Source organism: Stigmatopora nigra, chromosome 5 (assembly GCF_051989575.1).
Source record: "Stigmatopora nigra isolate UIUO_SnigA chromosome 5, RoL_Snig_1.1, whole genome shotgun sequence".
Lineage (NCBI taxonomy): Eukaryota > Metazoa > Chordata > Actinopteri > Syngnathiformes > Syngnathidae > Stigmatopora > Stigmatopora nigra.
In genome coordinates, this window is record NC_135512.1 from 15603821 (window position 1) to 15631198 (window position 27378).

Genomic DNA, 27378 nt, shown 5'->3' on the forward strand with positions numbered 1-27378 from the left:
CCGGCTGCTAAAATGAGAGTAAATGAAGTAATTATGATAGGAGAGACCCCGCTTTGCGATTTTTCAATTATCGCACCAATCTGGTCTACATTAACTGTGATATTCAAGGAATTACTGCATATGGCCCCAAAATATATAGGGTGAGTGAGGGGTTAGCGCATCCACCTCAGAGTTTTGGGGCCGTGGGTTCAATCCCAGGTGGATCCTCGTTATGTGCCGTTTGCAGCGTCTCCCCTTCCTTCCGAGTGAAGGGGAAGTGAAGTGAAGTGAAGGGCTCCAGCACCCCATCCAAACCATATTTATAGGGGGTAGTCAGAGAGGAAAAATGTTGTTTCAAAAATGTCACAATAATGAGGGGCAACGGAAAAAAAAATCTGTTCGTGCAGGGATGAAATGGGCAAATTTTTCACAGGTCCCTATTTTTTTTTACTGACACCCCTGTTTGTGTTTGTGTGTGTATGTTTGCAAACATGGGTGTGTACATGTTTGTGTGTTGCACCTCAATTTTCAATGTGCGTGGGAGTGTTATTTAGAGATATTTTTAGTTTTACGTGTCAGCTTTTCTCGTCACCTTCAGAAAGAAAACTGAAAAAAAGAATTCCACAGCAATGAAAAATCATTCAACGGCACATGCTTGGACACCCACCCTAATTCAGATTAGGAATTCAGAATAGAGTTATTTGAAAACTATTAAAGATTTGTAATTCATACTTTCTGACACCGTTTAACCCACGTGTCAACATTTTTCCAAGTCAGATTCACATCACACGATTAACCACCGAACCAATATCAAGACACCTTAAAAATTTCACAACAACCTTCCACTAAACACCAGATAATACACAGCTTGGACAGTCTCCACATTCGGAGGCCCTGAATATATGGATGTCCCAACTCTAATTGGGAGGGGTAGATTACACAATTGTGACGTCGGAGTTTTCAAACTATGTTCACAATCTCATCATTATGCATATTCAAAACAGAAGCCACAAGGACTCCAAGATGGATAAACTAATCATGATTCATTGGTGACAAGAAATCAAATGATGTCGAATTTTTCCCTAAAGCATTGATTTTCAATTCATTTCAGTTGCGCCAAAGATTTAAACGTTTTGCGACTCCCCCCCACCCCCCGAAAAAATTATACTTTTATAAAAAAAAAATCTATGTAACTCTGTGAGCAAACTACGGTTTTTTTTTCACAAACATTTGTGATACTCTTCACTGACCATCAATAACTGCCATCACAGTGAGACAACGACAATAAGGAAAGAACGTCTCAATTCTACAAACATTTGCGCCGCGTCAATATTATTTTCTCCTCAAACAGGATTAACGACCTAGGTTGCAAATAGAGACGGAGATGAACCTTCCTGTACTTTTATGTTTGTACTCAAGTGTTTTATTAGTTGTGTTGAGATTTTGATTTTAGTTCCATGTCAACCAACATTGACACAGCAATTCTTCCATGGTGGTGTTGTACGCATCTGAGTTTCATTATTTAAATATTTCTAAATCGCACACTTTCAGTTTTGTGGGACCTGCGTTTTATTTTCCTTCATGGTAAAAATGCTACGTCAAAATGGTTTTAAGAGCAGCTATTTTGCCAAACTGATCAATTGTCTATTTCAGGGGGTGCCCACCTCTGGTCCTCGAGGGGCCCTATACAGTCTGTTTTCAATATATTCTGGATATCTTGCTTATGAGTTGATCATTTGATTCAGATGTGGTTGAGGAGGGAGATATGGAAAACAGACCATACTGTTATAATATCTTAAGGAAATTGATATGCCTGTCTTTGTAAATGCAAAAAAATCAAATTATTCAATTTGAAAAGAGAAATAAGTAATTGAATGAGCACATGCTGTTTTCTAATTACAGAAATCACTTTTTTTTACCAGAGGTTTAATATGATATGGCAGACATTGCCTCTCATGTCAAAATATCTTAATTCTTTCGATGATGCACAATACTCCAATAGTTACTTTCGAGCAAGAAATAATACAGAAAAAATCTGAGTAAAATTTTGTTTTATTTCAAAATCAAGGCTATTCTCGTCTGGCCAGTCTGAGCATGTTTAACTTGGTTTGGAGGGCAGCACCGTAGGTGTCTCAGTAAGATGGCTGTGCCCCGAGCGAGCAGTGACGGGAATGTAAGTTTTTTCACGTTTAATGGTAGATGCGTACAATTATGTGTTTATCTTTTCTCTATTTTTAAATAATTGACTGTATCGGCTGCATTTGCTTAGGTCATGACGTCATGGGGCCATTGGGTCATGACGTCATCATGTCATGTGTCCTCGGCTTGGAATTTCGTGCATGTCGTGTTTTATTAGCATATAAGCCGTACCCTGGATTCAGTCATCATTTTTTTGCCCGGCAAAAGCGGCTTATATGCCAGTAAATACGATACTTGCTCTTGTAGACTAGGGGATATGGATGCAATCAAAATTAATTGATTCCTGAATTTTCTGTACCACTGATCCCCACAAGGGTTTCGGGCATGCTAGAGACTATTCCAACCAAGTTTGGGCACCAGCGGGGGGCAACCCTGAATTGGTGGCCAGCCAATGGCAGGGCACAGGCAGACGGACAACCATTCGCACTCACTCATACATAGTGGCGATTTAAAATATTCAATCAGCCCACTCACCATGTGTGTTTTAAGGATGAGGAAGGAAACTAGAAAAACCATACAAATCCAAAGAGAACATGCAAATTCCACAGAGAAAGGTCAAAACCCCTGGGGAGTGAGGCTGATATGCTAACCACTCTTTCACCCAGCCTCCTCAATCAAAATTCATCCATTCATCTTCCATATCGTGTATCCTCGAAAGGGTTGTAGGCATTGCTGGAGCCTAACCCACCCTGGACTGGTTGCCAGTCATCTGTAGGGACACAGAGACAAACGACCGTCTGCACTCACAATCATCACCAGCGGGAATTGAGCCCACGTATTTAGAGGTATTCAGAAGGAGAGGTACCACTGTACTTTTAAATTATCAATCAGAAGTTGCTGATTGTGTTAATCAGACTTTCACTTTTTTTTATTTTCAACATTACATCTCTCAATTTGCTTGTTGCTTTGCTCATTATCGTCACCGAATCTTGATGTAAGCATATAACTAGCTTTAATACTGTCCAGTTTACTGTCATTACAATTTAATCTTAAAGAGGTGTCGTCATGTCCTGTCTTGTAATATTATGTAAAGTTAAGTAATGTTGTGATTTTTGCTTGTGATGTTCCGACTTAAATCTCGTGAATTACAATTTTGATCTTGTGATGTTATGACGTAATTCTTGTCATATTACGACTTTAATCTCAAAAGCCTTTTTTTCCCACTTTTTCATTGTGCGGCAATAATTCTCTATTGTTCGTTACAAGCTTTTCAGTGTTGATTCAGCTCATTTTGTCTTCTGTCCCACGTTAGTATTTGTAAAGTTTTCACAAGTTGTGTGTGAATTACACTTGCAATACTGTACATGCACTACAAAACAACAATAGATTAAACACTACTGACTGCCTAAACTGGGGTTCCATTAACAATATAAACCGAAGAGAAATTGGGTAGCTTTAAGATAAAGATTGAATAACCTCAGCATAGATGATCTTATTCATATTTATGACATTGGTCAGTTAGCATTTTCATTTCCTGTGAGGTGAACTTTTGCATCACAGATGGAGTCGGGAGAAACATTTGTATTACATCGCCTGTCCATTCAAAAAACGTTCTTGGTGCAAATGGACAGGAAATAAAAGGGGCATGTCGAGCAGCAGAAGAATTGTGATTTTGTTCTGGGCAATAATGAAGGGCAAAATTAACAATGTATTAGTAGTCTTGTTTAGCTCAGCTTCATAGTTTCGATTTGACACAAATGGACTGTCAAATCAAATCAAAATCAAAAGCCTTTATTGTCATCACACACAGCTGCGTATAGCGCACCGATTCTAAAACATTGCACATATTATAAAATATTGCACAGATTTCTAAGATATTAAACATTGTTAGTACACACCCCGAAGTTATTGCACAGAAGGGATTGTGTGTTTCTTGCTTTTATTTTTTCCAGCTGGAGATGGAGGAGAAACCGGAGGATGAGGGCATCATATTTAAAGTGGGGGCTCTAAATGTAAATTGTAGCACGAATAGCTTATCAGGTCTATAAATAGAGTAAAGACGCAAGATAGTGAGCAGGAAAGAGAGAGATAGAATGAGAAAGCTTTGCTTATGGTCAGGGATTAGTGCTTCCCTGGAGGATTTTCCCTCCAAAAACCTAATCTGGGGTGATTGGAAAGAGCACCAGCTTCAGTCATCTTAATTCTGTTAAACCCTGCCCATCATGGATTTGTGTGTGTTGTGTGTGTGTGTTTGGTGGGAAGGGGGGGGGGGGGGGGGGTGATCATGTGTTTTTGTCTTTATGCCACGATTAAACATAGAAATGAAGCTTTTGGCTTTGTGTTTGGCTGGTCAAAAGTGAGAGATTCTCAAATATATTCATTGCCTTTCTGACAGAGGTATCTACTTGATTGTGTCACTCGTTGTAAATAAAAAGTATATATACCTGTTAGATTATTTTCTTTAATATCAAACAGGTGTATCTCTAGTGTAAATTTGTAAGTGAGAATCCATCTTGGCTCGTCCTTGCCACAGATTATTCTAAAGAACCGAATACTCTCCTGCCAAATTAAGACATCAAATCAAAACAATTACAAGGTTATGTGACATGCTAAAGTGTTTAAATTATTAACGACTGCATGTTGGGGATGTAGAACTACTTTTGGATTGGATGTTTATCGGTGTTCGATTATTGATGCCTTGATCCACATAGCAAGTATGACATGTTAAAGTGTATCGGTATTCGATCATTGATGCCTCGGTGCATATAGCTGGGGGCTGTTGGGGCTACTGGCCAACACTTAAATAAACTCGAACACAGGAACACACACTGAGGCAGATAGGATGAAAGTTAAGGCCGCTTCTGCAGAGGCGGGGGAGTGGACCATTCAGAGGCCCGAGAGTGTGACTCCTCTTCAAGGTCCTCGAAGCTATCTCCCCCCAAAAAGCTGCTTCAACGGTGGTTTTATTAGAGATAAGACAAGTCATAAAAATGGGAGGCGTTAATACAAATGAAGGAGAAGTGCAAAAGGTGTAGTGTACATTTTAACCAATAGGTGTAAATTAAATTCTATTCTAGTAACTTTTAATACATCATAGTGAAAAGGGAGCAAGATTAAATATAAGAATAGAAAATATATTTCACAGGGCACGGGAGATTTTTCCTCATAACAGTAATAGTTGGATTGAAGAAGCAACAACTAATCACTTTTGTGATTATTTCTCCGTCTTTCAAGCAGTGCCGGGCCGTCAGGGCCTTCAATGCCTTCTCTGCTGGCCTAAGAAATATCTGAATCATATATTATATTTAGTCCATCAATACTCATTAAATAATTCCAACATGTCTGTTAGCTTCCTTTCCCCCTGGTTGCACTGCTTCCAGATGTGTGTTTTCATATTGAAGCATTTAACCATCACATTTCAGCCTTTATTTGTTGCCAGGGTCAGAAATCTGCCCTAAAGCCTTCACAATCAGTTCTGCAGGCTCTGTCGCTTTAAACATCGTCGATAAGACTGTTGCTTTAACCAATCAGAATTCGATTTGGTGGCACCAAGGCCAATTTGCAGGCATAGGGATACGTCATTGCTTTCACCAACTATGATTGGCTAGTAGGCGGGCCAAAGTGAGCCAGCCAGAGATCCCAAACTCCACCCACATTGGCCAACGGAGGAAAATGGATTTGGTTGCAGATTTGCTCATAGCTATTTTCCAGGCGGACTTTTCCAGAAAAAATGGACATCATTAAGAAAGCCTGGTGAACTCAGAAGCAAGCAAGCCTGTTACAGCTGGGAAAAGGGTGTGTCCGTCACTGTCAGTGCGCGAACTGAGAGAGCTACCAAACTGTATTTGGAGTGAGCTGCACAAGCAAATATATTGTTGTGTTGATTTAAAGCCATTTTCAAGACGGACTATGCAAAAAATACGACAGGACAGGCTCGAGTTTCCTCATTAGCTTCGATGGCGATAGAAAAGAAGGTAGAAAGAAAGGAGGATGGATATTGTGTACAGTTAAAAAAGATTTTTGGTGAGTAAAGTTTGGCTATATTCCTAAATAATATTTCAATTGTGGGCCTGGTTCTAATATCTGAAAAAGCTCCAGTGTTTATATTTAAGCTCCAGTGTATTTAATCACTAAATGCTAGGAATTGGATTTTACCTAATTTTAGTGCATTTTTTGCCATTTTGCGTATGGACGTATACGGCCGTATCAACGTTCATCGCTGTCTTTTTTCCCGGGAAAATGATACTCTGGGCCTGGTTCTGATTGCTAAAAAGCTACAGTATTTGTGTTTAATCAATAATTGCTGTTTTCGGCTTTTTTTTACCCCATTTTCGGGCAACGTTTGACTGTACGTCATTTTCGTTCATTGCTGTCTTTACCCGGGAAAATTACACCCCTGGCCCGGTTGTAAAGGCGGAAAAGCTCCAGTATTTGTATTTAATCATTAAATGCTGCTAGGAAGTGGATTTTATCACATTTTTGTTCATTGATTTACTGATTATTTTTATGTGTCGCAGCTGTAGCTGCAGTAGAGGTTTTATAGCCATAAAATAGTTTTTGAGGGTTGGATTGATTCGTTGAAGGCGCTACGAGAAAATGCACGGACCGCCACTGGTTTCAAGGTGTGCTGGTTGTTGTAAAGGCCGTTTGAGTTGGTGGTTTGCATGTACACTGTTTAGCATGTGAGAAAGAAGATGTTTAGTAATGTTTATTTACTTTTGATGTGTTTGCGTGGATGTGCGAGACTTGGGTCACGCTACCTCCGGATGCCATTACCGTTAGCATTATCTGTGGAACATCTATGACGGTCATATCAGGGAAGTTATGTTATTGATATTTCATTGTTTGCCCTGCTATATTTCCTTCAGGTTTGACCAATTATTTTTGGAGCATAGTCGCAGAGGGCCGTCGGAGCATCATCCCCTCTTTAATGAGGTTATCGAGAAAGCACTAAAAAGAAAAACAGACATTGACAGGAGAAATTATACCAGCCAAATACTAGTAAAAATTTCCAGCAAATAGCCTTGGACAGAATTCTGTATTTATTGTGTTGTTGAGTAAAGTTGAGGTTACACCTATCTTCAACCAAAGCAATTTCTATCAGTGGTCAACAATAAATAATTGGAAGAAAACAAATGCAATACATTTCCATAAATATATTTTCTGTTGAGTTTTTGAAATATTTTTATTTTTATGCAAAAAAAGATCAACATCATCAATCAAGCCAAAATTATTTGCAGACATTTTCCTCAGCCAATCTCCGTCCTGCGTGAGAAATTTGCAATTGCAAGCGAGCAAAAATATCACAAGACATGTCATTCTCCATGCCTTTAAGGTCAAATGCTATTTTTGTGTGCAGTCCACGCACACGCCAGCATGCATAACCTGTGTGAGCACAGAGCGGCTAATTATTGGTTGGCACACTAAGGGCTCGTTGATTGCTCATGCATTTCCCCAACCAGATTGACCGCACGTATTCCACTAATTGAGATCGTTATCTCGGGCACACGGTCTACTTGCCGAAAGACATTTAGCCGACTGACGTCTGGCCGAGGGCCAACTCGCCGAGGGGGCATCTGGCCGAAGGTAGAATTAGCCGACCGACTAGCCACCTGAAGGACGTTGTGCCGATGCGCGCGCCCCGCCCCCGGTCGTGTGTGTGTACATGTTTTTCAACCTCGGCCTGCGGCCCATATACGACCCATTATATATTCATTTAGAATAAAAAGTTACAGATAACAACATTCATTTAGAATAACAAGTTACAGATAAAAATATTCATTTAGAATAACAAGTTACAGATAACAACATTCATTTAGAATAACAAGTTACAGATAACATTCCTTTAAAATAACAAGTTACAGATAACATTCCTTTAAAATAACAAGTTACAGATAATAACATTCATTTAGAATAACAAGGTCATTTATTCACGGCCAAACAACGTGGTTATAACAGTAAGTACTATAATGACGGAAGAAAAAAGTAGTTAAAACAGTAGATACTCACCAGCATAGAAAACATTGAGATTAATCTTTGAATTAAGGTTTTCAGATAATAATTTTGAATATAGAGTTCCTAAAATAGAGAAATTATTTAAAATTAAAATACTGTTGGCACACATCACTAGAAGAAAGTGTGTTCAATAGCATTTTCATGTATTGTTCTCTAAGCCCTCTGGTCTGTATTTTCTTCTAGTGTTTTTTTTTTCTCACGTAGCAAAAGCGTGTGTGTCAGGCCTCTGACCAGACTGGTGGCTGGGTGTGCCTGTCACCTAATCACAGGCCCAGCCCCTAACGAGCGGAGTAACACCAGGTGGAAGCCATCAGCAATTAAGCAGTATATAAGGCCACCAGGAACCTGACCAAGCTGCTGGATCGTCTTATCAGTTTACTGTAAAGTACCCTCTCGCATTACCTATTGCTTATGTGTAGACCAACGACCTCTGTTTGTACTCAGGAATTCGACCACGCCAAGCCCGCAGACCAAGGAACAGAATTAGGATCAACGAGACCAAGATTACGCAGAAGAACACGGACCAAGATTACGGAAAGGACAATGGAACAAGTTTACAGAACCAAGACAACGGAAAGGACAACGGACCAAGTTTACAGAACCAAGACAACGCGACCGACCCGGAACCCGCCAGTGCTTGCCGGCCACGTGACTAGCCAAAAAAGGTTTTCTGGATAAGTACTACGTACATCCCTCGCCTGCTTTGTGGCTGCACCCAGATCATAACAGTGTGTATGTTTACGATATAAGAATATTGAATAAAAATTATGGCTAGCACATTGCACTACATACTTGTATTTAGAAATATGTCCAGCGGGTGGCAGTAAATTTTCAGATGGCTTCCACTGTAAAGTAACATGATTGTCAACATGATTGTAATTTTTGTACATAACTTTAACTTTAAAAACACCATCTGTGAATTTGCTTTGTTTTTTTAATGAAATATTTTTAGAATGGCAGCTTATTGATAGTGTTTAATATTAAAAAGCAAGTAAAATTATTATCTTTGTACAGTCTCTTGACTAATTCATTTGAACCATGTCTATTTACTACCAAATTAACCATTATTAAACTTGCATCCAGAGAATGGTGCTCTTTACCCCAACTGATTTTGGGAGTAAATAGACATTGTTCAAATTAATTAGCCTGGTTGAAAAATATGTGCACACATACGACCGGGGGCTAGCCCGTCGGCACAACGTCCTTCGGCTGGCTAGTCGGTGGGCTAATTAGTCGTTCGGCTAATTCTACGTTCGGCCAGACACCCTCTCGGCCAGATGTCAGTCGGCTAAATGTCTTTCGGCAAGTAGACCGGCCACTGTTATCTCGTATAGACTCAACAGGTCACAGAAAAACAAAACAGTGGTAAAATTGATTTTTTGGGAGATTGATACTACCCACGTTTTACCTGTTTTTGATGACCATAGGCACAGCATCTCCACCGAGTGCTTGGAAAACATTTCTTACACACAAGTCACTGTTTTTGGGAACGTGAGTTTGTCTCCCATATCATTTCATCAAACTTTCCTATAGTTTTTTTCTTTTATGACCGAATTGATTTTATCTTGACGATGTTTCAAATTGTTGATGGATTTTAAACGACGCAAAAGCGCCAAACATGCATTTATTCCTTTTCTGAACCGCTTTATTCTCATTAGGGTCGCGGGCGGTGCTGGAGCCCAGCCAACTTCGGGCCAGAGACGGGGGGGGGGGGGGAGGGGGGACTGAATTGACAATCTGGTTTTATTTCTCCACTGGTACACAATAACAGTTGAATGTTTTTTTTGTAATTCTAATATTTTACACTTCCCATGTGACTACTTACTAAATAGATAATGTAAGAATTCTTAAAATATGAATATAAGGATTTTCTATTCGAAAGGTTATTTTCAAAGCATGCATTGTGACAACAATTTGTGTACATTCTCATGTGTCATGTTAGGAATTATTCAGTTGTAAGCCGTCATTTATGTTGATAATTGTTATTGTTTTTCAAGAGCATGAGGGCTCAAGGCAGCGGGCAAGGTCATCCCACATGGACCCTGAAAGTGAAAGCTAAAAACAGATAAAAAATAAATAATCAATACTCTAATAAAAATAATTTACAGATCTTAAGATAAGATGAAGAATGAGACCCACTTAAAACACCTGGTAGCTGGTGTTTCGTCTAGATTAAACTCTGCTACAGGTACCCCTCTTGCCCCCACCTTAGGTGCAAACATGGCCGCTGGATATACCACAGATGACGTGCCAACCTATGCGATCGAAATGTGTTTGTTAGTAAGAAACGGGAGAATCGGTGTGTATCACAAAAGGTGAAAATCTTGACAACAGTTAAGAATTGGCCATCAAGGACTAAAACATCAGCAACATTAATATTGACACATCTGAATTCACTCTTGGTGTAGTATCACATTTTTTACTCAGGCATATATTTTAATTATTAAAATGATCAAAACATGAATCGGATTTAACACATTTTATTATGTCCCAATTGCTGATATATTAGTTGTATCTCCCTATCTATCAAAGCTTTAAATTTACACAATCAGGCATTTTAAAAAGGGAAGCGATAGACGCCAACTCCATTAAAAATTACTTGGACATCCATCGCTTTCCATGGCACAGAAACATGATCAATCCATATCTGCCTCCCCAGTTCAAAAGGAATTGGCATGTCGGCCATAGTACCATGTCGGGTCAAAGTAAAGTCACCACCACATCCTGTGGGAAAACAAGTTTCTTCTTTAATTCCACATCTAAGTTCCATTCAGAAGCGGAGTGAAGAATGGATAGAAGGGTTTAAGCCATTGTGCTAGCCTTCGGAGTTCTCGCTCCTGCTCTTACGAAGGTCAACAACCAGGCTCAACCTGCCAAACGATTGCCTTTGGGAGGTTGAGCATTGTTGCTGTTGGCACTCGATCCACCCAAATTCCCACCCAAGTTTGCAAATTCTGCAAGCACTTTAATGTGGCTCCACGTGGGCCCAACCATGGCAGGGGAGGACTTCGGTGAAGCAATGGAGAAGGACTTCCGGGGTGGCTTTAAGGAAATTTTGGTCCATCATCAGATTTCTCAAGAAGGGAAAGCGGTGCACCTTCAACACAATGTATGGTGGGATTGGGGTGCTACTGACGTCAACTGAGAATGTTGTGAATTGGTAAATCGGCACGCCTACTTATGAGGAAGCAGACCGGGGAGATTCTGAGGCAAAAATTGAAATCAAGGACGTGGTTAAAAAGACCCCGGCAGTAGATGAGATCCAACTGGAGTTTCTAAAGGCCTTTTGAAGAGGCGTGCCCACCAAGACAACCTCTGTGAGGTGGACCTCTTCAAAACTGTAAGGACATTGGCGAGAGTGCCTCTGGACTGGCAGACCGGGGCGATGGTCCCTGTTTTTAAAAAGGAGGACGAGAGAGTGTGCTCCAATTATAGGGGAATCACACTCCTCAGGGAAGGTCTAGTCGGGAGTCCCTGAGAGGAGAGTCCGCTGGGAAGTCAAATCTCGGATTCAGGAGGAGCAGTATGGTTTTCGTCGTGGCCGTGGAACAGTGAAAAAGCGGATCGGGTTTATTCCCTCAGGAGTATAGTGTACCAAAATCTCTAATACTTGAGGTCTAGTCCCTCTATGTTCTCTATGCTGTCAGAGTCTGGCCCACATAGCTGGCAGTAAGTCGGATCCATTTCCAGTGGCGGTTGGACTCCGCCAAGGCTGACCGTTTCTGTTCATAACTTTTGTTTACAGAATATCTAGATGAAGCCACAGTCAGAAAAGATATCTGCCAGTATTCCATGCAAATTTAGTACTAGGGTAGTGAGTTGGTTGCAAAATTCAGTGCGATGCGGGACCACGGACAACTCGGGCTTTGAGATCCTGTGAATGGAGTGCCTCGGGAGAAAATGATTAGTTTGGGGACCATTGCGCGGACCCTTGTACTCGCGCAATCTTCCGTAGCAGCAAGGAAGCAAGTCTGTGGTAGGATGGGTCCAGGCTCTTTCAGGGACTATTCAGACAAACTGGTGGGAGAGGACATCGGGATTGCTGTTTTGGGAACCTGGGATCTATGACAATAAACATAGCCCACAAGGCTTGTCTTGGGGTCATATTTTTGGGTTTTATTTAGGACTAAAAAGGTTTGTGCAGACCCTTTCAGGTTTTGGCACAATTCTTCCAGGATTAGGTTTACTGTCAACAACTTCTGGTCTCCGATACTATAGTTTCCCTCAGCAGGTCACAGTTAGCAATAGAACAGGAGTAGGCAAACGATTCCACAAAGGCCTGCAGTGGGTGTGGGTTTTCATTCCAACCCATAAAAAAGACACCATTTAATCAAACTGGTGTCCTACAAGTGCAATCAATAGATTGCAGTCCGGTGCTTCTTGTTTTCGGCAGATATCTCATTGGTTAAACCAGTGATTTTCAAACTTTTTTGGCCACCGCCCCCTTCACCGCCGGGCCAAAATGCCAACGCCCCCCTCTTTACCCCTTTCCAACGAACGCTAGAACGACTATATTGCTAAATGTCACAAGAATTGGTTGATTCTTCAATCACAAACAGTTTGAAGACTAAAAAAAACAATTTTAATAAACAAAAATGGTTATCATTTATTCTTCAATTACAACACCTTGAACTGAACTTGAAATAAATTGTAAAACTGAACGAGTAACCATTAACAACTGTCCTGCCTAATGAGATGGGTGGGCTTGGTGCATTGCAATCAGACTGTCAACATCAGGATGAAGGTTTGTCAGGAGCAGTTGATAGCTGATGCATTAAGCCGGTCGCTGTGCGCATACGTCTGTGGTTAAGCGTTGCCGGCGCGCTATTGTGTGCTCCTCTGCGGCTGACTGGATGGTGGTGGTTTCCCCAGTCGCCTGCATCGACGATAAACTCGCGACAATTAGTGATATACGGTACATGCGCGCTGCTCGTGAGCGCTCGAGCAGACAACGTTTCTTGTTTCAATAAAGCTTGTTTTTTGTCGACTTTTTATTACAGACAATCAATTTTTCCGGTCTTTCTACAAACACCAACGTCACATTTTACTGTAATTGCTCCATTGCCCCCTTCACTATTTCAACGCCCCCCATTCGCCTGTTTATTCGTCAGCGCCCCCCTGAAAGTTCACACCACCCCCCGAGGGGCGGTACCGCCCACTTTGAAAACCACTGGGTTAAACTGTCTGAGCTGGATCGGTTGGAACAAAAACCTGCGCTCACAGCGGCCCTTGAGGACCAATTTGTGCCCCTGCACTAGAAGAAAGCACATGCAATCCTCCAGATGTCTTGGGACAGCACAGCGCCCACACGAATCTCAGGTGCGACAACCTCTATGATGAACTGTAATTCTGGCTCGGGATGGGCCACAACTCGGGCTGAAGTGAAGCGGCCCATTCAGTAAGCAAAGGCCAAGTCGTGTGGGACCAGTCAGAGGAGCTACTATCCGACTGTAGTTCTGGATTAAAGTCTGGTAGAAGTGGGCAAACCTGAGCACACGCTGTAGATGTTTTCTATCCACTGGGTCAGGCAATCTCTGACCGCGATGACCTTCGTTTGATCCGTGTGTCGCCAAGACGTAACCCAGGAAGGTGGTTTCAGATTAGACCAGTTCTCAATTACTCCATTGTACCAGCCGAATGTGGTTTTTGCGCTCAAAATATCATCCCGCAGGTCCATGATCCCAAAGGGCATTATTTACCAGGTTTTGGAAAACTGCGGAGGCATTGGTCAGTCAGGGCAGCATAACTAAATATTAAAAATGACCGGGGGGTGTATTAAAAGCTGTCTTCTACTCATCCCCCTCCCTTATGCGGACGAGGTGATAAGCGTTACGTACATCGAGCTCTTGTGGAGGAGGGTGAATGCTGAACCGAGAAGTGACAGAGGATATTTGTACTTAGTGGTAATTGGGTTCAGGGCATGATATCCAATACAGACACAATCGATACATCGATTCAGGGCCCGATACTTTTCAGCCACAAAGTGGAACCCTGCACTGGCTGGGGAAGAGGATGGACGAATAGTGCCAGTGTCTAGGGAGATGTATTTGTCCATTGGCTTCTTCTCTGGTTGCGAGATTTGAACATGCGCTCCTTAGGAAGCAATGGACCAGGAAGGAGATCAATGGCACAAAAAAGGTTGGTGCGTAGTGAGAGAGACATTATGATCTTTGATAAAGATCTGTCCGAAGTCATGGTAGCAGTCTGAAACGGCTGACAAATCGGGGTGCTCCTGATCCTTGGAGGAACATGCTTCCACCAGGGCAGATCTAAGCAGTTAGCGTGGCAGTATTGGCTCCAGGCAATGATATTGAAATTTGTCTAGTCGATGGAGAGGTTGTGCTAATCTCAACCAGGGCAACACAACGACCAAGGGAGCGGTTGTCATCACTCCCAACTTTGTGACAAATTTGATGTGTAAAAAATTCTCATTTACTCCACAATCAACCAGGGGATGACAGTATGAAAATGGCTGCCTCTGACCGGGTGGTCGAAGATCTTTTGTACTTCCTCGGTCAAGAGAAGATATGTGGCACATACGGGTATATCCTGCTCCCATAACGTGCCCAACCCAGATGGCAGTAGCTCTGTCCACTATTATTTGTTTTTCGTTTTACAGCCTTTCTATCTTTTGTTGTTGCATTTTAATATTTCTTAATTCATTCTTTTCCTTTATTTTGTACTCTACTTTTTACTTTAATGTTTTTACAACGTTCTTTGTTCTGTTCAAAGAATGTTGTAACGTTGGGATCCGAAAATTCATTGCTGATTGGTTGTCGAAACAGGTGCAGGAAAAGAAGCATTCCCATTTATATTGCTTCGCAGGCTTGTGACAAGTGTATCATACTTTTTGGCGCATGTTGCTAATCCCCAACACCAACATAATTTTTCACCTGGTCATGCTGGTTCCATATAAAATAAATTGTACGTGAGCGACGTTGTTTCTGTGTGTCTTGCCCATTACTGCTTCACACAACCACTCACCACTAAACAGAGGTCACATTTATCCAGCGCTTCATCTGCTTGAGTTAGCATGTTTGAATCAAGAGGTTCTCCAAACCAAATCACATGTGGTCTTAGCAAACCAGAACACCCTGCTTGTTCACACCTGAAGACACACGTTGGTTAGAGTTCTTCCGAAAAATGTAGAAACTATATGTAAAGACTTGCTACCTGGGTAGGTTCTGGAGAGGGATCTGAGCATCATGTGTTTCTGGGTCTGGATCTCTGAGGAAAAAATGGTCCATAAGGTTAAACATAAATAATTTTCAAAACATTTTTTTTAATTTCACAGCTTCAAAAAAAATTAGCATTTGCTGCATGTGTTAGATAAGCCCATTTAACCAATGAAAGTTCTTGAATTGCCCGAGGCTCATGGAATTACTCCACTATTTTATAGACAGGCAAACCTCATTTTTGAATGTCTCGGACTTTGGACAAATCAGAGTCCCAATGAAAATTTGCAGATATTTTTGCTTCGGATTTTCGAACGAAAATTCATAGGTCGAACGCTGCTGACAAAAGCCGGGAAAAAAAAACAACATGCCTAGCCCAACCAGTTAACGCATAACACACTTTGTTATTGTGCATAACGCGACCTCTGAACACAGATGTCTCCCGTTAGTGTCATGTTTTGTTGGAGATATGTGGTTTGGGCATTTTCCCTTGTGTCCTGCTATGTGATTATCCATTAGTTCCACCTGCTTTGTCTTTCCTGGCCACCTTCCCTCATGTGACATAGTTATTTTAAAATGTGTTGTCAACCCCTGTTGGTGTATTTAAACCCTGTATCTCCGTCAACCTTGTATCGGAGTATTGTTTGTGTTTGGCGTGTGTAATACTGGTAAGCTTCCTCCCTTTATGTTTTTCTCCAATAAGTTAGTTTCATTGTGTTGTTACTTTGTCACAGTTTTTTTTTTTATTTAAGGCTTTATTTTGTGGACCATCATGTCATTAAATTTTGCACCGGTGCACCGGTACTTACCAGTATTGCCTGATTACCTGCATTTGGGACCAACTCTGCTTCACCACCCCAAAGACTCATAACAGTTAGCTACATTTCTGACTGTTTGTTCTTCATATTGAGGACTATATTAACATATTTACCCCCAATTGTGGCCCCAAAGAAGGCAAGTGTAAACAATAAGGCTACTTATTATCAATACCTGTTATGCAATTGTTGTGGCAGTTGTTTTTTGTTCATGCAATTGGATCGAATCGTTAACCTTGTAATTGCTTTGATTTTGATGCCTTAAATGGAGAAAATGCCATTCGGGAGAATCATCTGTGGCGAGGACGAGCCAAGATGGATTCTCACTTGCAAGTTAACACTAGAGATGTACCTGATCGATGTCTCCCTTGTATTGTTTTATATTATTATATTAAAGATAACTAAAAATAAACCTAACACAATAGTACAGGGGTGGCCAACCAGTCAGAGACCAAGAGCCACATTTTTTACTGTGTTACCGCAAAGAGCCACATTTTTTACTGTGTTACCGCAAAGAGCCACATCACACACATACCTTTGCTCAGCCATATTTATTGTAAATGTCACACACCAGCATAGTAATGAAATAAATTGACTCCTACAGTACTAACAGCACAGGCCAGTCATTATCAACAATGAACATTGTGTCCACTGTCTCACACAAACTCAGTTCAACCAAGTCCACAAACAAAAATATAATAAATTACAATAGTGTTTTTCTTTTACTATGCATGTTACTTAGTGGGACTTCTGTCATAAAATCAGAGCCTATTTTTGCGCAACATTCGCTCCTTGTGAGCTGTCATTTATTATGAATGGCTTTTATAGCGCGCCCACCACGTGGGTGTACACCTCGCTCTCCTATTGGCTGCTCCCGGGTGAGCACTCTCGCCTTGGTCTGCCTCGCAGGGGGTGTGGCTTTTTCAGCCGACGCTCGATCTTTGGGATACTTTTTGTGTGCGCGACGCTGTTCATTGTCGCTTCTGGTTCACGGGAGCTCTCCCACTCTGTTAAAAACGTTTACTCAAATGACCTTGCTCCTACTGGGAAACTTTGAGGTATTTTCATCCCAAGCACATGCGCATTGGACGAAAATACCGTATTGAACTCAAGCGAAGCGCACACGCAAATAAAAATAAAACACAAATCCAAACTTTGATATGGACGTAAGAGCCGCATGAAACCGGGCAAAGGGCCGCATGCGGCTCGCGAGCCGCGGGTTGGCCACCCCTGCAATAGTACAACAGTATTTTATGACCAGCTGTATTTACACGAAAAGTCATACTTTGCAATTTAAATAACTTCAACATGATTATTTCCTCAAACAATATAGCAGTACTATAATTTCTCATAGTCAACAATTTGGTTTTCAAATTCTCTTAATCAGCGTGCTATCCCCAATGCAGTCCTATAGCGGAATACAGACAAAAAGTGGGTTTGGGAAAACAACTGAATTAGCCTCAATAATAATAATAATAATAATCGGACATAGACTTTGACATCATCATTGACTCGACAAAAGCCTAATTGTCATCATACCCAGCTGTGTATAAAGAAATTGGTAAAATAAATCACACTTACCCTTTGCCCTTTAGAGCATCACAAATGGGGCTCTTGTAGTTTGCTGCTTCATGATTGCAACTTATACAGCGCGTTTTAAACAGACTTCCTGAATGAGAAAAAGAAGGACAGAATATTCAAAGAATATTAAAAAAATAATGATTCACACAGATCCATACCTATCAAAATTGTAAGAAAAATAATAACTAATGTAATGTTGCGATCATTTCAGGAGAACAGAAGCCAGCAGACAGTGTATGGCTCAATAGAATGAGTATTAAATATAATACTAATATAATATAATATTTAGATGAGTATTAAAGATTTTATCATTGATTACTCATGATTGAAAATGGGTCAGAGTAGAAACAAAGGAGAACATGAGATGTAACCCTGTAGATATTATGAACCCACATTTAGGAACTGTTGTTGTTGTTGTTGAGTCACTACGAGCGCCTGAGGATTACCCTCAGACAGCGCTAGAGCTGCCACTGGAACGCGGATTAGTTCATCCGGGGGGTAGTCGGAGGTGAGGGGCAGTCAAATATCTCCGGCTGGATGAAAAACGTAGGGTGCCACGTTCCTTGTTGGCAGCTCTGAGTGGTATTTGTTGGAATTCGCAGGCCGCGGCGAGCGGCCTCTCAGGAGACACCACGTGAAGGTTTCCAACTTTGTCTCCCTAGGAACTGTTGTTGCTCACTGATGGGATGTGCAGATATTATGATGGAACCCACATTTAGGAACTGTTGTTGCTCATTGATGGGATGTGCAGATATTATGATGGAACCCACATTTAGGAACTGTTGTTGCTCACTGATGGGATGTAAAGGCATGTGTGAGGGAGTGGATCTTGAATGCAGACCACTGCTTTCAGTGCACAGAACTCAACTTTGAGACCAGCTTACAACATACTAGATCGTGTCTTGGCCTTGATTAAATCAATTCAATAACTCCAATTTTATCATTACTAATGTTTCCTGGAGGTGCGCTGCTGTTGTTTGTGCAGACAAATCCTCATAATACAAGAACAACCTAAATATTATAATATTACCAAAATATTACAATTTCATGTGTGAAGTTTTGTTGTGTTTAATAATGTAGCTTTAAGTTATATTTTTTTTACATATTTTGGCCAGTGGTTCTTAACCTTGTTGGAGCTACCGAAACCCACCAGTTTCATAGATGCATTCACCGAACCCTACTTTAGTGTAAAATAAAATGTGCTTCTTTTTTGTCTTCTCAAATTCAAGATATTTAAATTCCGCGCAGCAATGATTGGCCACACAATGTCACCTAATCATCAGCAAACAGTGATGGTCAAGCGGGGCATGTTATCATGTTGTTAGGGTTATTAGTTTTACATCATTATATATTTGCTTTATTTGGCTTATTGACATTAAAAAAGTCATTTTAATACATCTGCTTGCAACCGTGTAATCCTCGTTCCTGAGTGAACCTAAACAACGTGAAGGTCATTCCGCTCTCCAGCTGGACTTCTCAACTTCTGATGTTCACATCGCTCCCTTGGGAAGATCTGGTAGACCTTCAATTGTTTTGAGAAACAACGAGAAACATCAACTTCTAAAAGTGTGGTTCACACCACTCCTAGATCCGGAGGACTTTCAATTGTTTTGAAAACTGAGATGCATGTTGTAAATCTGATGTAATAAACAGCGAGAGATGCCTCGAACTAGAATGATGTAGGACACGTGTCAATCTCACCTGGCCGGACGTATGGTCGCCGGACGTTTGGTCGCCCGAACATTTGGTTGCCGGACGTTTGGTCACCCGGACGTTTGGTCGCTGGAAGTTTGGTCGCCGGACGTTTGGTCTCCAGTCAAATGCTGACAAAGTAAGTACTGTTGAAAACAGCTCTCAACATTTAAATATCTACTGTTGATTCATGAGAGAGAGTTTAATATCTAAGTACTGTTTAATGTGTATGTACTGTTGAAACCAGCAAAATTATATTCACAAGAGTTTAATAACTAAATATCTACTGTTAATTAGTGGGAGTTTAATATCAAAATGTCTACTGTGCCAAACGTCCGGTGACCAAACGTCTGAGTACCCAATCTCATGGCCCGCGGGGGCAAATGTGGCCCGCCATATCATTGTATGTGGCCCGCGAGAGCTTTGACCAAAAACTACATTTTCCATAAAGCCTGTCGCCTTTGATGACCTCCAAGAGACGGCACAGCGCCACTACCTGATACTATGGCCACTACTCTGCAGTGTTTCCATGTCAATGTCAAGGAGTTTAATTGAAGGTGAGTAAATTATCCCAAAATGTCCAAGAAGAGGAAAGTTGATGCAGACGGGAGACTACTTCAAAAACGATGGGAAGGGGAGTTCTTGTTTGTGCTTCAAGGTGAAAAACTGCATCCGTGTGTCAACTACCTGGGCCTCAACACCATCACCATCAAGAACAGGTACCCTTTGCCGCTTATTGGCTGAGCTTTTGCTTAACTTAATAGGGCCTGCATTTTCACCATTCTCCCTACCTGTTCCGCCCCCACCGCCTCTGCTAAGTACCTCCGGAGTTGGGTCCAGGCTCGGGAGATCCTCTGCCGCACCCTTATTTGTGATTTATGCCAGGCCCACCCAGAAGCCCCGTGTCGCGTGCCAGGAGGTCCACATGGGGAGAAGTGGGGTGTCGTCTAGGCCTAGAACTCGAGAGCTGGGTGGATGCGCCAGTCACCCAATCACAGGTTCAGCACCAGATGATTCAAGCAGCATACGTTGTGACTTATCACCATCACTGACCTAGCGTATTTACTCACATATAAGGCACCCGCGCATATAAGCAGCACCCTGAACATTGCCTTGAAATTTTTGAAATGTACAATTTCTCGCGTATAAGCGACCCCTTATTCCCAATTTTCACCTCCATATTCATGGTTATAATTGGGAGTACAAATGTGTTACTTTGAAGGGAAAATCATCAAAAGTGGTATTTGAGAGATACTGTTTGAATCGAAAGCACACGGTTAGGATTAATATAATAAGTTAATATGTCTGTCTTTGAAAATACAAAATATCAAATTATTCAATTTGAAAGAAGAAATAAGTCTATCTTGAACCTGATGCTTTCCAATTGGGGAAATCATAATTTTCTTACCAGAAGTTTAAGATGGTGTGTGAGCCATAGTGCTTCTCATGTCAAAATGTCTCAATTCTTTTGATGGTTCATATTACTGCAATAGCCTGGCCGGACGTTTGGTCCCCGGTCTTTTGGTCACCAGTCAAATGGTGATAGAAAGTAAGTACTGTTGAAAACAGCTCTCAACAAGAGTTAAATATCTAAATTTCTGACAGGAACCTGTTTTTTCACGTTTTATGCAAGATACGTACATTTTTTTCACGTTTTATGCAAAATACATACGTTTTTTCATGTTTTATGCAAAATATGTACGTTTTTTTTCTTGAATTTCATTCATAGACGTCAAAAAAAAAAATTGTTTAGCGTTATATCTGTTTACCTTTTTTCCATTTTGAAATAAATGAAAGTATGGGCTGAATTTGTTACTGCAATGGCGCCATCTTGAAGTGACGTCACGGTGTCGTGTTGTAGTCAATTTGAAGTTTTTTTGCATGTCATGTTTACGCGCATATAAGCCATACCCTCGATTCAGTCATAATTTTTTTGTCCGACAAAAGCGGCTTATATGCGAGTAAATACGGTACTTAAGACACCCAGAGATTGACTACGTCACTGGATTGTATTAATCGGTTTACTGTTAGTACCTTCTCACGTTACCTCTTGTTCTTGTTGCCTGATCTCTGACTTCTTGTTTTTGCCCAGGACTACATCTACGTCTACGCATCTTGTACCTTCACTTTGAATCCTTCTGCAGACCTCACGGTTTTTGACCTCCACGCCACATTCCCGAACTGTCTGACCTCCTGTACCCTTGCCACGGACCTCACGGCTCTCCTCCCACAATCATAACAGAACCTTTCTCTTCGTCATTGATACATAGCCACTTTTTAATAAATATTAATTTGTAAATAGAAGCATAAGCCATTCCTTGTTTTACATTTCCTAAATTCATTCTGCAACACAATAAATGTTTGTTACCTCATTACTCGATTAAACAAACTATTACAATTACTTTAAAAAATCAACAACAAAAGTTATTGGCTATATCAATGGGACATGTAGTTCACTAGGAGATTACACTACTTACCATGAATTTCGAGGATATTTTTGGATCCAGCGCGGCGGTGAAGTTCATCAATGTTTTGAGTAATGACAGTAACACAACGACCCTGTTTGGACAGACGCTCCTCACACTCTGCGATGGCCAGGTGAGCAGGATTGGGATTTTTTGTAAGCATGACTTCACGACGGTAGTGGTAAAACTCCCAGACACGAGATGGATTCCTTGAAAATGCCTCAGGAGTGGCAAGATCCTAAAGGGGCATAGCAGAAAATTTCAAGAGAAAATTAAGTTTTTCTGATTCAAATGTTGTCTCATCAATTGGCTGGCAACTACTGCATAGTTCAGGTTGTACACTACCTCTCGCCCCAAGTTAGTTAGGAAAGGCTTGAGCACACACGGGGCCCCAATGTGGATAAGCGGTATAGAAAATGAATCGATGGAAGTTCATGAGAGACCCGAGTTTTACAAAAACAACTACAGTCTCATAAAATCTTTTTCCTATTTTTTTTACCTGACACAAAGACATATTGAAGCTTTCACCCACAAAAGCAATCGAGGGGCTGGTAGGTATTTCTCATGGACCTTGGGGTCTGGAAGATTGTCTTGGACCACAGGCGGTTCAAGACTGGCTTCCCTGGGCAGGCAGGCTGCTAAACTCCTCAGTGCTCTTAATGCAGGATAATCCGTAAATAAATAACAATATAGTGCTAAGCCACTTTGTGTACCTTTAAAACGGCGCAGTACACAAACAGTACAAGTGTAAGTCCATTTGCCATTTAATTTTTCAGAAGTGAACCTACGTTTATTAAACAAATGGAATATGAACAAAATATAATAACACAGGTTAAAAAAAAAATCGGAAAATTGACAGATTAAGAACAATAATTTGTTAGATCTTCATTTTGCCCCCAAAAAAATCAGCTTTATTTCCTATGACTTCCAATGGGTTATTGGAAATCTGGATGAAGGTATATTAAACCAGTTCTCCTTATGAAACATACACAGTTTAGTTCAATTTGATGTTTACTCCTGATTATCCCACAAACTATATCCTGGCATTTTTGGCTTCTTGGTTAACCCAGCTTTAATTTTTCAAGCGAGACTGTGTTTGGTTATACTTTATTTAGCCATTTTACAATGTCCTCACGTCATCATCACCTACAAAACCATCAAAGTCCTCATTTTCTGTGTCCGAATTGAACAATTGTCCATCGAAAACGCTGAGTCCAGGCGGCCACAATCAATTCGCAAGTAGTAGTTAGCTAGTAGCTAGCGTATCTATTCCAAGGCTGTCTTCCATGGTTTGCAACTGTTGATGCCGATCCCTAGGCCACAATCCATTCGCAAATAGTAGCTAGCTAGTAGCTAGCGTAACTATTCCAAGGCTGTCTTCCATGCTTTGCAACTGTGTTGATGCCGATTGCCAGGCCACAATCCATTTGCAAATAGTAGCTAGCATACCTATTCCAAGGCTGTCTTCCATGCTTTGCAACCGTGTTGATGCCGATCGCCAGGCCACAATCCATTGGTTGTATTGACAAAAGAACTACTACATATCGCAGCATTCTCTGCGCAGTACTTTGTCTACGGGAAAATAGTAGAGTCGGGAGCTGCTTGCCGCAATTGTCCTATGGACTTGACTTATTTTATTTTCTCGTGATAACAATTTTAATTTTGGTCCATACATAAAGCGCACTGGATTATAAGGCGTGCTGGCTATTTTGAAGACTTTTATGTTCGCCTTATAGTCGTGAAAGTAAGGTACAGTGGTACCTCGACATACGATCGTAATCCGTTCCGAGACTGAGATCGTATCACAAGCTTTTCGTAACTTGAGAGGAGGACATTTCCCATTGAAACGAATTGAGAACAGATCAATTCGTTCCAACCCTCTGAAAAAACACCAAAAACTGGATTTGAAAAAAGTTTTAATTTCTTCTAATTCACAATATATTGACAAAATAATAAATAACGAGTGGTTTAATAGAAATAAAATGTGTTTAATAGATGTAAAATTAGACGCATTTCCACGGCAACAACGCACTCATAAACGAACAAACAAATTTAAATTAACTTGGATAACTTAATACAGACACTCAACTATTAATGAAACTTCACACAAAATTTAAATCTAATTTTTTAAAATCTTTTTTTTACCTTATTTCTGCGGGTTGACCCCACCCGGACGTTTTGCCTAAGTTTTAAAAACGGACGCATCAAGAGTTGTTTGTTTTTGTCTCCCCTTCAAAATATTTCGATAATGACGCACACTAATATCATCACAATACGCGAAATCAAAGCTTAATAATTAGCGTGCCACATCACTTAGGTAGGTTTTACTTCTTGATGTTGTCTCTTGAAGGCACACGAGTTCTCCGCATTGTACACTAGTAGCGGCTTAATTTTACAGTCACCGCTCGCATTAGCACACAACGCAAGCGTTAAGCGGTCCTTCATGGGTTTGTACCCCAGTAATGCCTTCTCCTCTGCCACAATGACTGTCCGCCTGGGCATCTTTTCGTTGTTATCAAGTCTATGTAAATTCCGCTGGCTTTTTCACATATGGTTTACTCGGACACGCTTTCTCCTGCTAATTGTTTTTCTTTCATCCAAAATAAAAGAAGGTTCTCCATCTCGTCGTGAATGTCACTGCACCAGTGCGTAATTATAGTTAGTACCTTGAAAGACCTCTTCTCCTTAATTGCGTCCTTCTGCTTAAGGATAGTGGATATAGTTGACGCATTCCTCTCGTATTGCCGAGCGAGTGTCCCACTCATATTTTTCCAATTATTTCGCATTCCATGTCCATTGTCAACGGTCGCCTTTTCTTTGCAAAACTCTGACGATCTAATGTATGTGTACAGTACTGTATGTATTCTCCATTTTATTAAATGTTTTTTTTCAGTACAAACCAATGCTGGTTACCTATACAAGCCTTAAACATACAAATGCCCTTATATAAACATTCAATATGCTTATATAGGCCTCAAACATAAATTATAATACAAAATATAGCACTGAATCAACTTCAATTGGAAAAATTTCAACTTATGAACACTTTCAATTTATGAAGAAGCGCTCGGAACCTAACTTGTTCGGAGGTAAAGGAGGATCTGTAATTACATTTTTATATATACATGAATTTATATATTAATATTGTATATTTAGATATTAATACATTCCAGTCTTCTTACATGTTTATAGCTGTAATCTCATCTCATTTTCTGAACCGCTTTATCCTCGCTAGGGTCCTGGGGGGTGCTGAATTGGTGGCCAGCCAATCGCGAGGCACAAGGAGACAAACAACCATTCATATTGACACTCATACCGAGGGGAAAATTAGAGTCTTTAATAAATATACACTTTTTGATAATTGTACTTGTGTAATTGTATATAAGTATAGGCACAAAAACATGTATTGTGGTAGTTAAATGGTGGTGACCCTACTTCACGTTTTTTTTGTTTATTACAGCATTGTGTGATCTACATTAACCGCAATATTCGAGGGACTACTGTACATCTGTGGAAACTCAGCGTGGCCTTTTTTTACTTGTCTAAACTGCACTTGCAAACCAAGGACTCGTCTCTTTGCAGGTTCAATTTTTGGGGGTTTAACCAAAATGCATACCTACATTATATTTTTTCTTTTCTTGCAAAGTTGTTGGTCAATATTGGTCTTATCTTAGCAGTTGCCTATATACCTAGGAAGTCTGTAATCCTAACAGGTGATTAGTTTTAACCACATAAACTAATGGCAAACACCAAATTCCATTTCTTTACAGGCCCCCTCTCATGTTCTTTTTCCATTAACCTGTCTAAAATGGTCTTCATGTGGCCACAGTGGCTGCAGGTTTTCATTTGAACCGATGAAGAAAATACATTTTCACCAATCTGGTGTCTTAAATGCGTAAGAACAAACGTAATTGGTTAAACTGTCTGTGCTGGATAAAATGGAACAAAAGCTTGCCCCCACTGTGGCCTTTTGATGAAAGGTTTGGACACTCATGAGCCAAAGACGAAGGCTAGACACATTGTTTTTGCCAGGAGCCACTTATATTGAGTAGTTACTAAGCTACATTGTGTTCAAATTTACTTTGTCTTCATCTGATTAATATCATTTATCAAACAAAATGTGTGGACACATACCTGAGCCTGCCACTTTTTCCAATAGCCCCCCTTGCCTCTGAAGGTGGGGACTCCACTTTCTGCACTCACTCCTGCTCCGGTGAGGATGACTATATTAGATGCCTTGGACAAGTGCTCCCTGAAGGCTGCCAGGTCTATACAAAAAAAGCAATTGAAAATGCCTGTTATTAGTTCTCTGTTTTAGAAAGTGTGAAAGTGTGACTGTAGCTCTTACCTGAACTGGGTCTGGTCATGCTTTGGCTGTGACACCCCTTCCTTAGAAGGGCATAAAGACTTCTTGAGGTGAGCTGGCGTAGAATCATCAGGTTTCAATGACTAAGGGAGGAGTGGCATTGCTGTCATAGCTTGATTCCAATTTTTCAGTCAAGAAGTATCACATTATAATTCATAAAATACCTGAACATTACATAATCTGTACCTGTCAATAATACAATCAGTATTAAGCATTATCTTAAAGGGTTTCAAAGTAGCCTGTGTCAACATTTGTCCTTTGACAATAACAACGATACCACAATAAACTATGGTTTTAACAGTAAATGATAATTCCTAAATACATTTTTATGAGATTAGAATTAAATGGTCTGCATTCCAAACAATTGTGCCATTTAACATATTGCCAAACACAATTTTAAAATCATTCAGAGAAGTGTAAATTCCACTTCTTATTCAGTGACTGTAAAAATCAAGGAGTAAATAAAAATGTATGCCTTGCTAGAGTTTGGATCTTGGGGGTTAAATTGCCCTTCCCGTCCTCTTTGTTTTAAACATTTTACGTAAATTTTGCGTGAATCGCATTCAATCAGGAAATACTCCGGAAATGAGACAAGAGCACCCCTGAAACGGTCGACGGAGGCTAGCAGCTCTGCCGAGAACGCAGCTAATCCTGTCCGACCTGTAAATTGTTGTAAATTGTATATTCACTCGCAACAGCTTATGCAGTGTGACAGGAGAAAATGACCGTATTTTTTTTTTAATTGGGGAGGGGGGTGGGACTGTAAAGGGAGAGAAAAGTCAACGATCTTGTTCTCGCACTTGTGACATCTACGCTGAGTTCGTGTGGAAGTCATAATGGAGCCAAAGCTACGAGTAGACGACGAAATCACAGGAGAAGGAGCAACTCACCAGGGAAAGGGGCCTTCCGTTCGGCACCGACTAGCGCTCAAAAACTGTCCCTGATTTGTACCCTTCTCGCCTGCGTCCTTCTCCGTTAGTGTAGAAAGCTGTTGGGCAGGATTGCCAAATCTCCAGCCCAATCACACTGTACCTCCGTATAGTTAATTTAAAAACATGCCCATAATACAACCTTCCCTCCGCTGTATTGTCATATGATAAATAAGATAAAATAAATTGTTTCAGCGTTGGAGAAATTAATTTCCTCTCGCA

At 40.7% G+C, this 27378-nt stretch overlaps 1 protein-coding gene across 5 annotated transcripts; it reads right to left on the reverse strand.

Moving 5' to 3' along the window:
* Window positions 1-3893: 3893 nt before the first annotated feature.
* Window positions 3894-27378, reverse strand: sirt5 (sirtuin 5). 5 transcript variants are annotated; one of them, XM_077716284.1, is made up of 9 exons: window positions 27118-27378; window positions 26210-26282; window positions 25996-26129; window positions 21874-22099; window positions 17705-17792; window positions 15307-15360; window positions 15118-15241; window positions 10273-10388; window positions 3894-10188 (listed from the first exon to the last, which is right to left on the reverse strand). In XM_077716284.1, the coding sequence occupies exons 2-9, from the start codon at window positions 26226-26228 to the stop codon at window positions 10116-10118; spliced, it is 834 nt and encodes a 277-aa protein (XP_077572410.1). In that variant the 5' UTR covers window positions 26229-26282; window positions 27118-27378; the 3' UTR covers window positions 3894-10115. The 5 variants fall into 5 exon arrangements, with proteins under 5 accessions (XP_077572410.1, XP_077572408.1, XP_077572406.1 ...); XM_077716282.1 differs by having other exon boundaries at window positions 26210-26413; XM_077716280.1 differs by having other exon boundaries at window positions 26210-26310; window positions 27118-27374.

What these genes read in the sequence shown, in the direction of transcription:
- sirt5 (XM_077716282.1), bottom strand. Translation starts at nt 26,297, where the DNA reads ATGATTCTACGCCAGCTCACCTCAAGAAGTCTTTATGCCCTTCTAAGG. An exon ending in AATGTGACCTCTGTTTAGTG is followed by an intron (nt 10,389 to 15,117) that starts GTGAGTGGTTGT and finishes TCGATCGCATAG; the next exon opens with GTTGGCACGTCATCTGTGGT. An exon ending in CCAGCTACCAGGTGTTTTAA is followed by an intron (nt 10,189 to 10,272) that starts GTGGGTCTCATT and finishes ATCTGTTTTTAG; the next exon opens with CTTTCACTTTCAGGGTCCAT.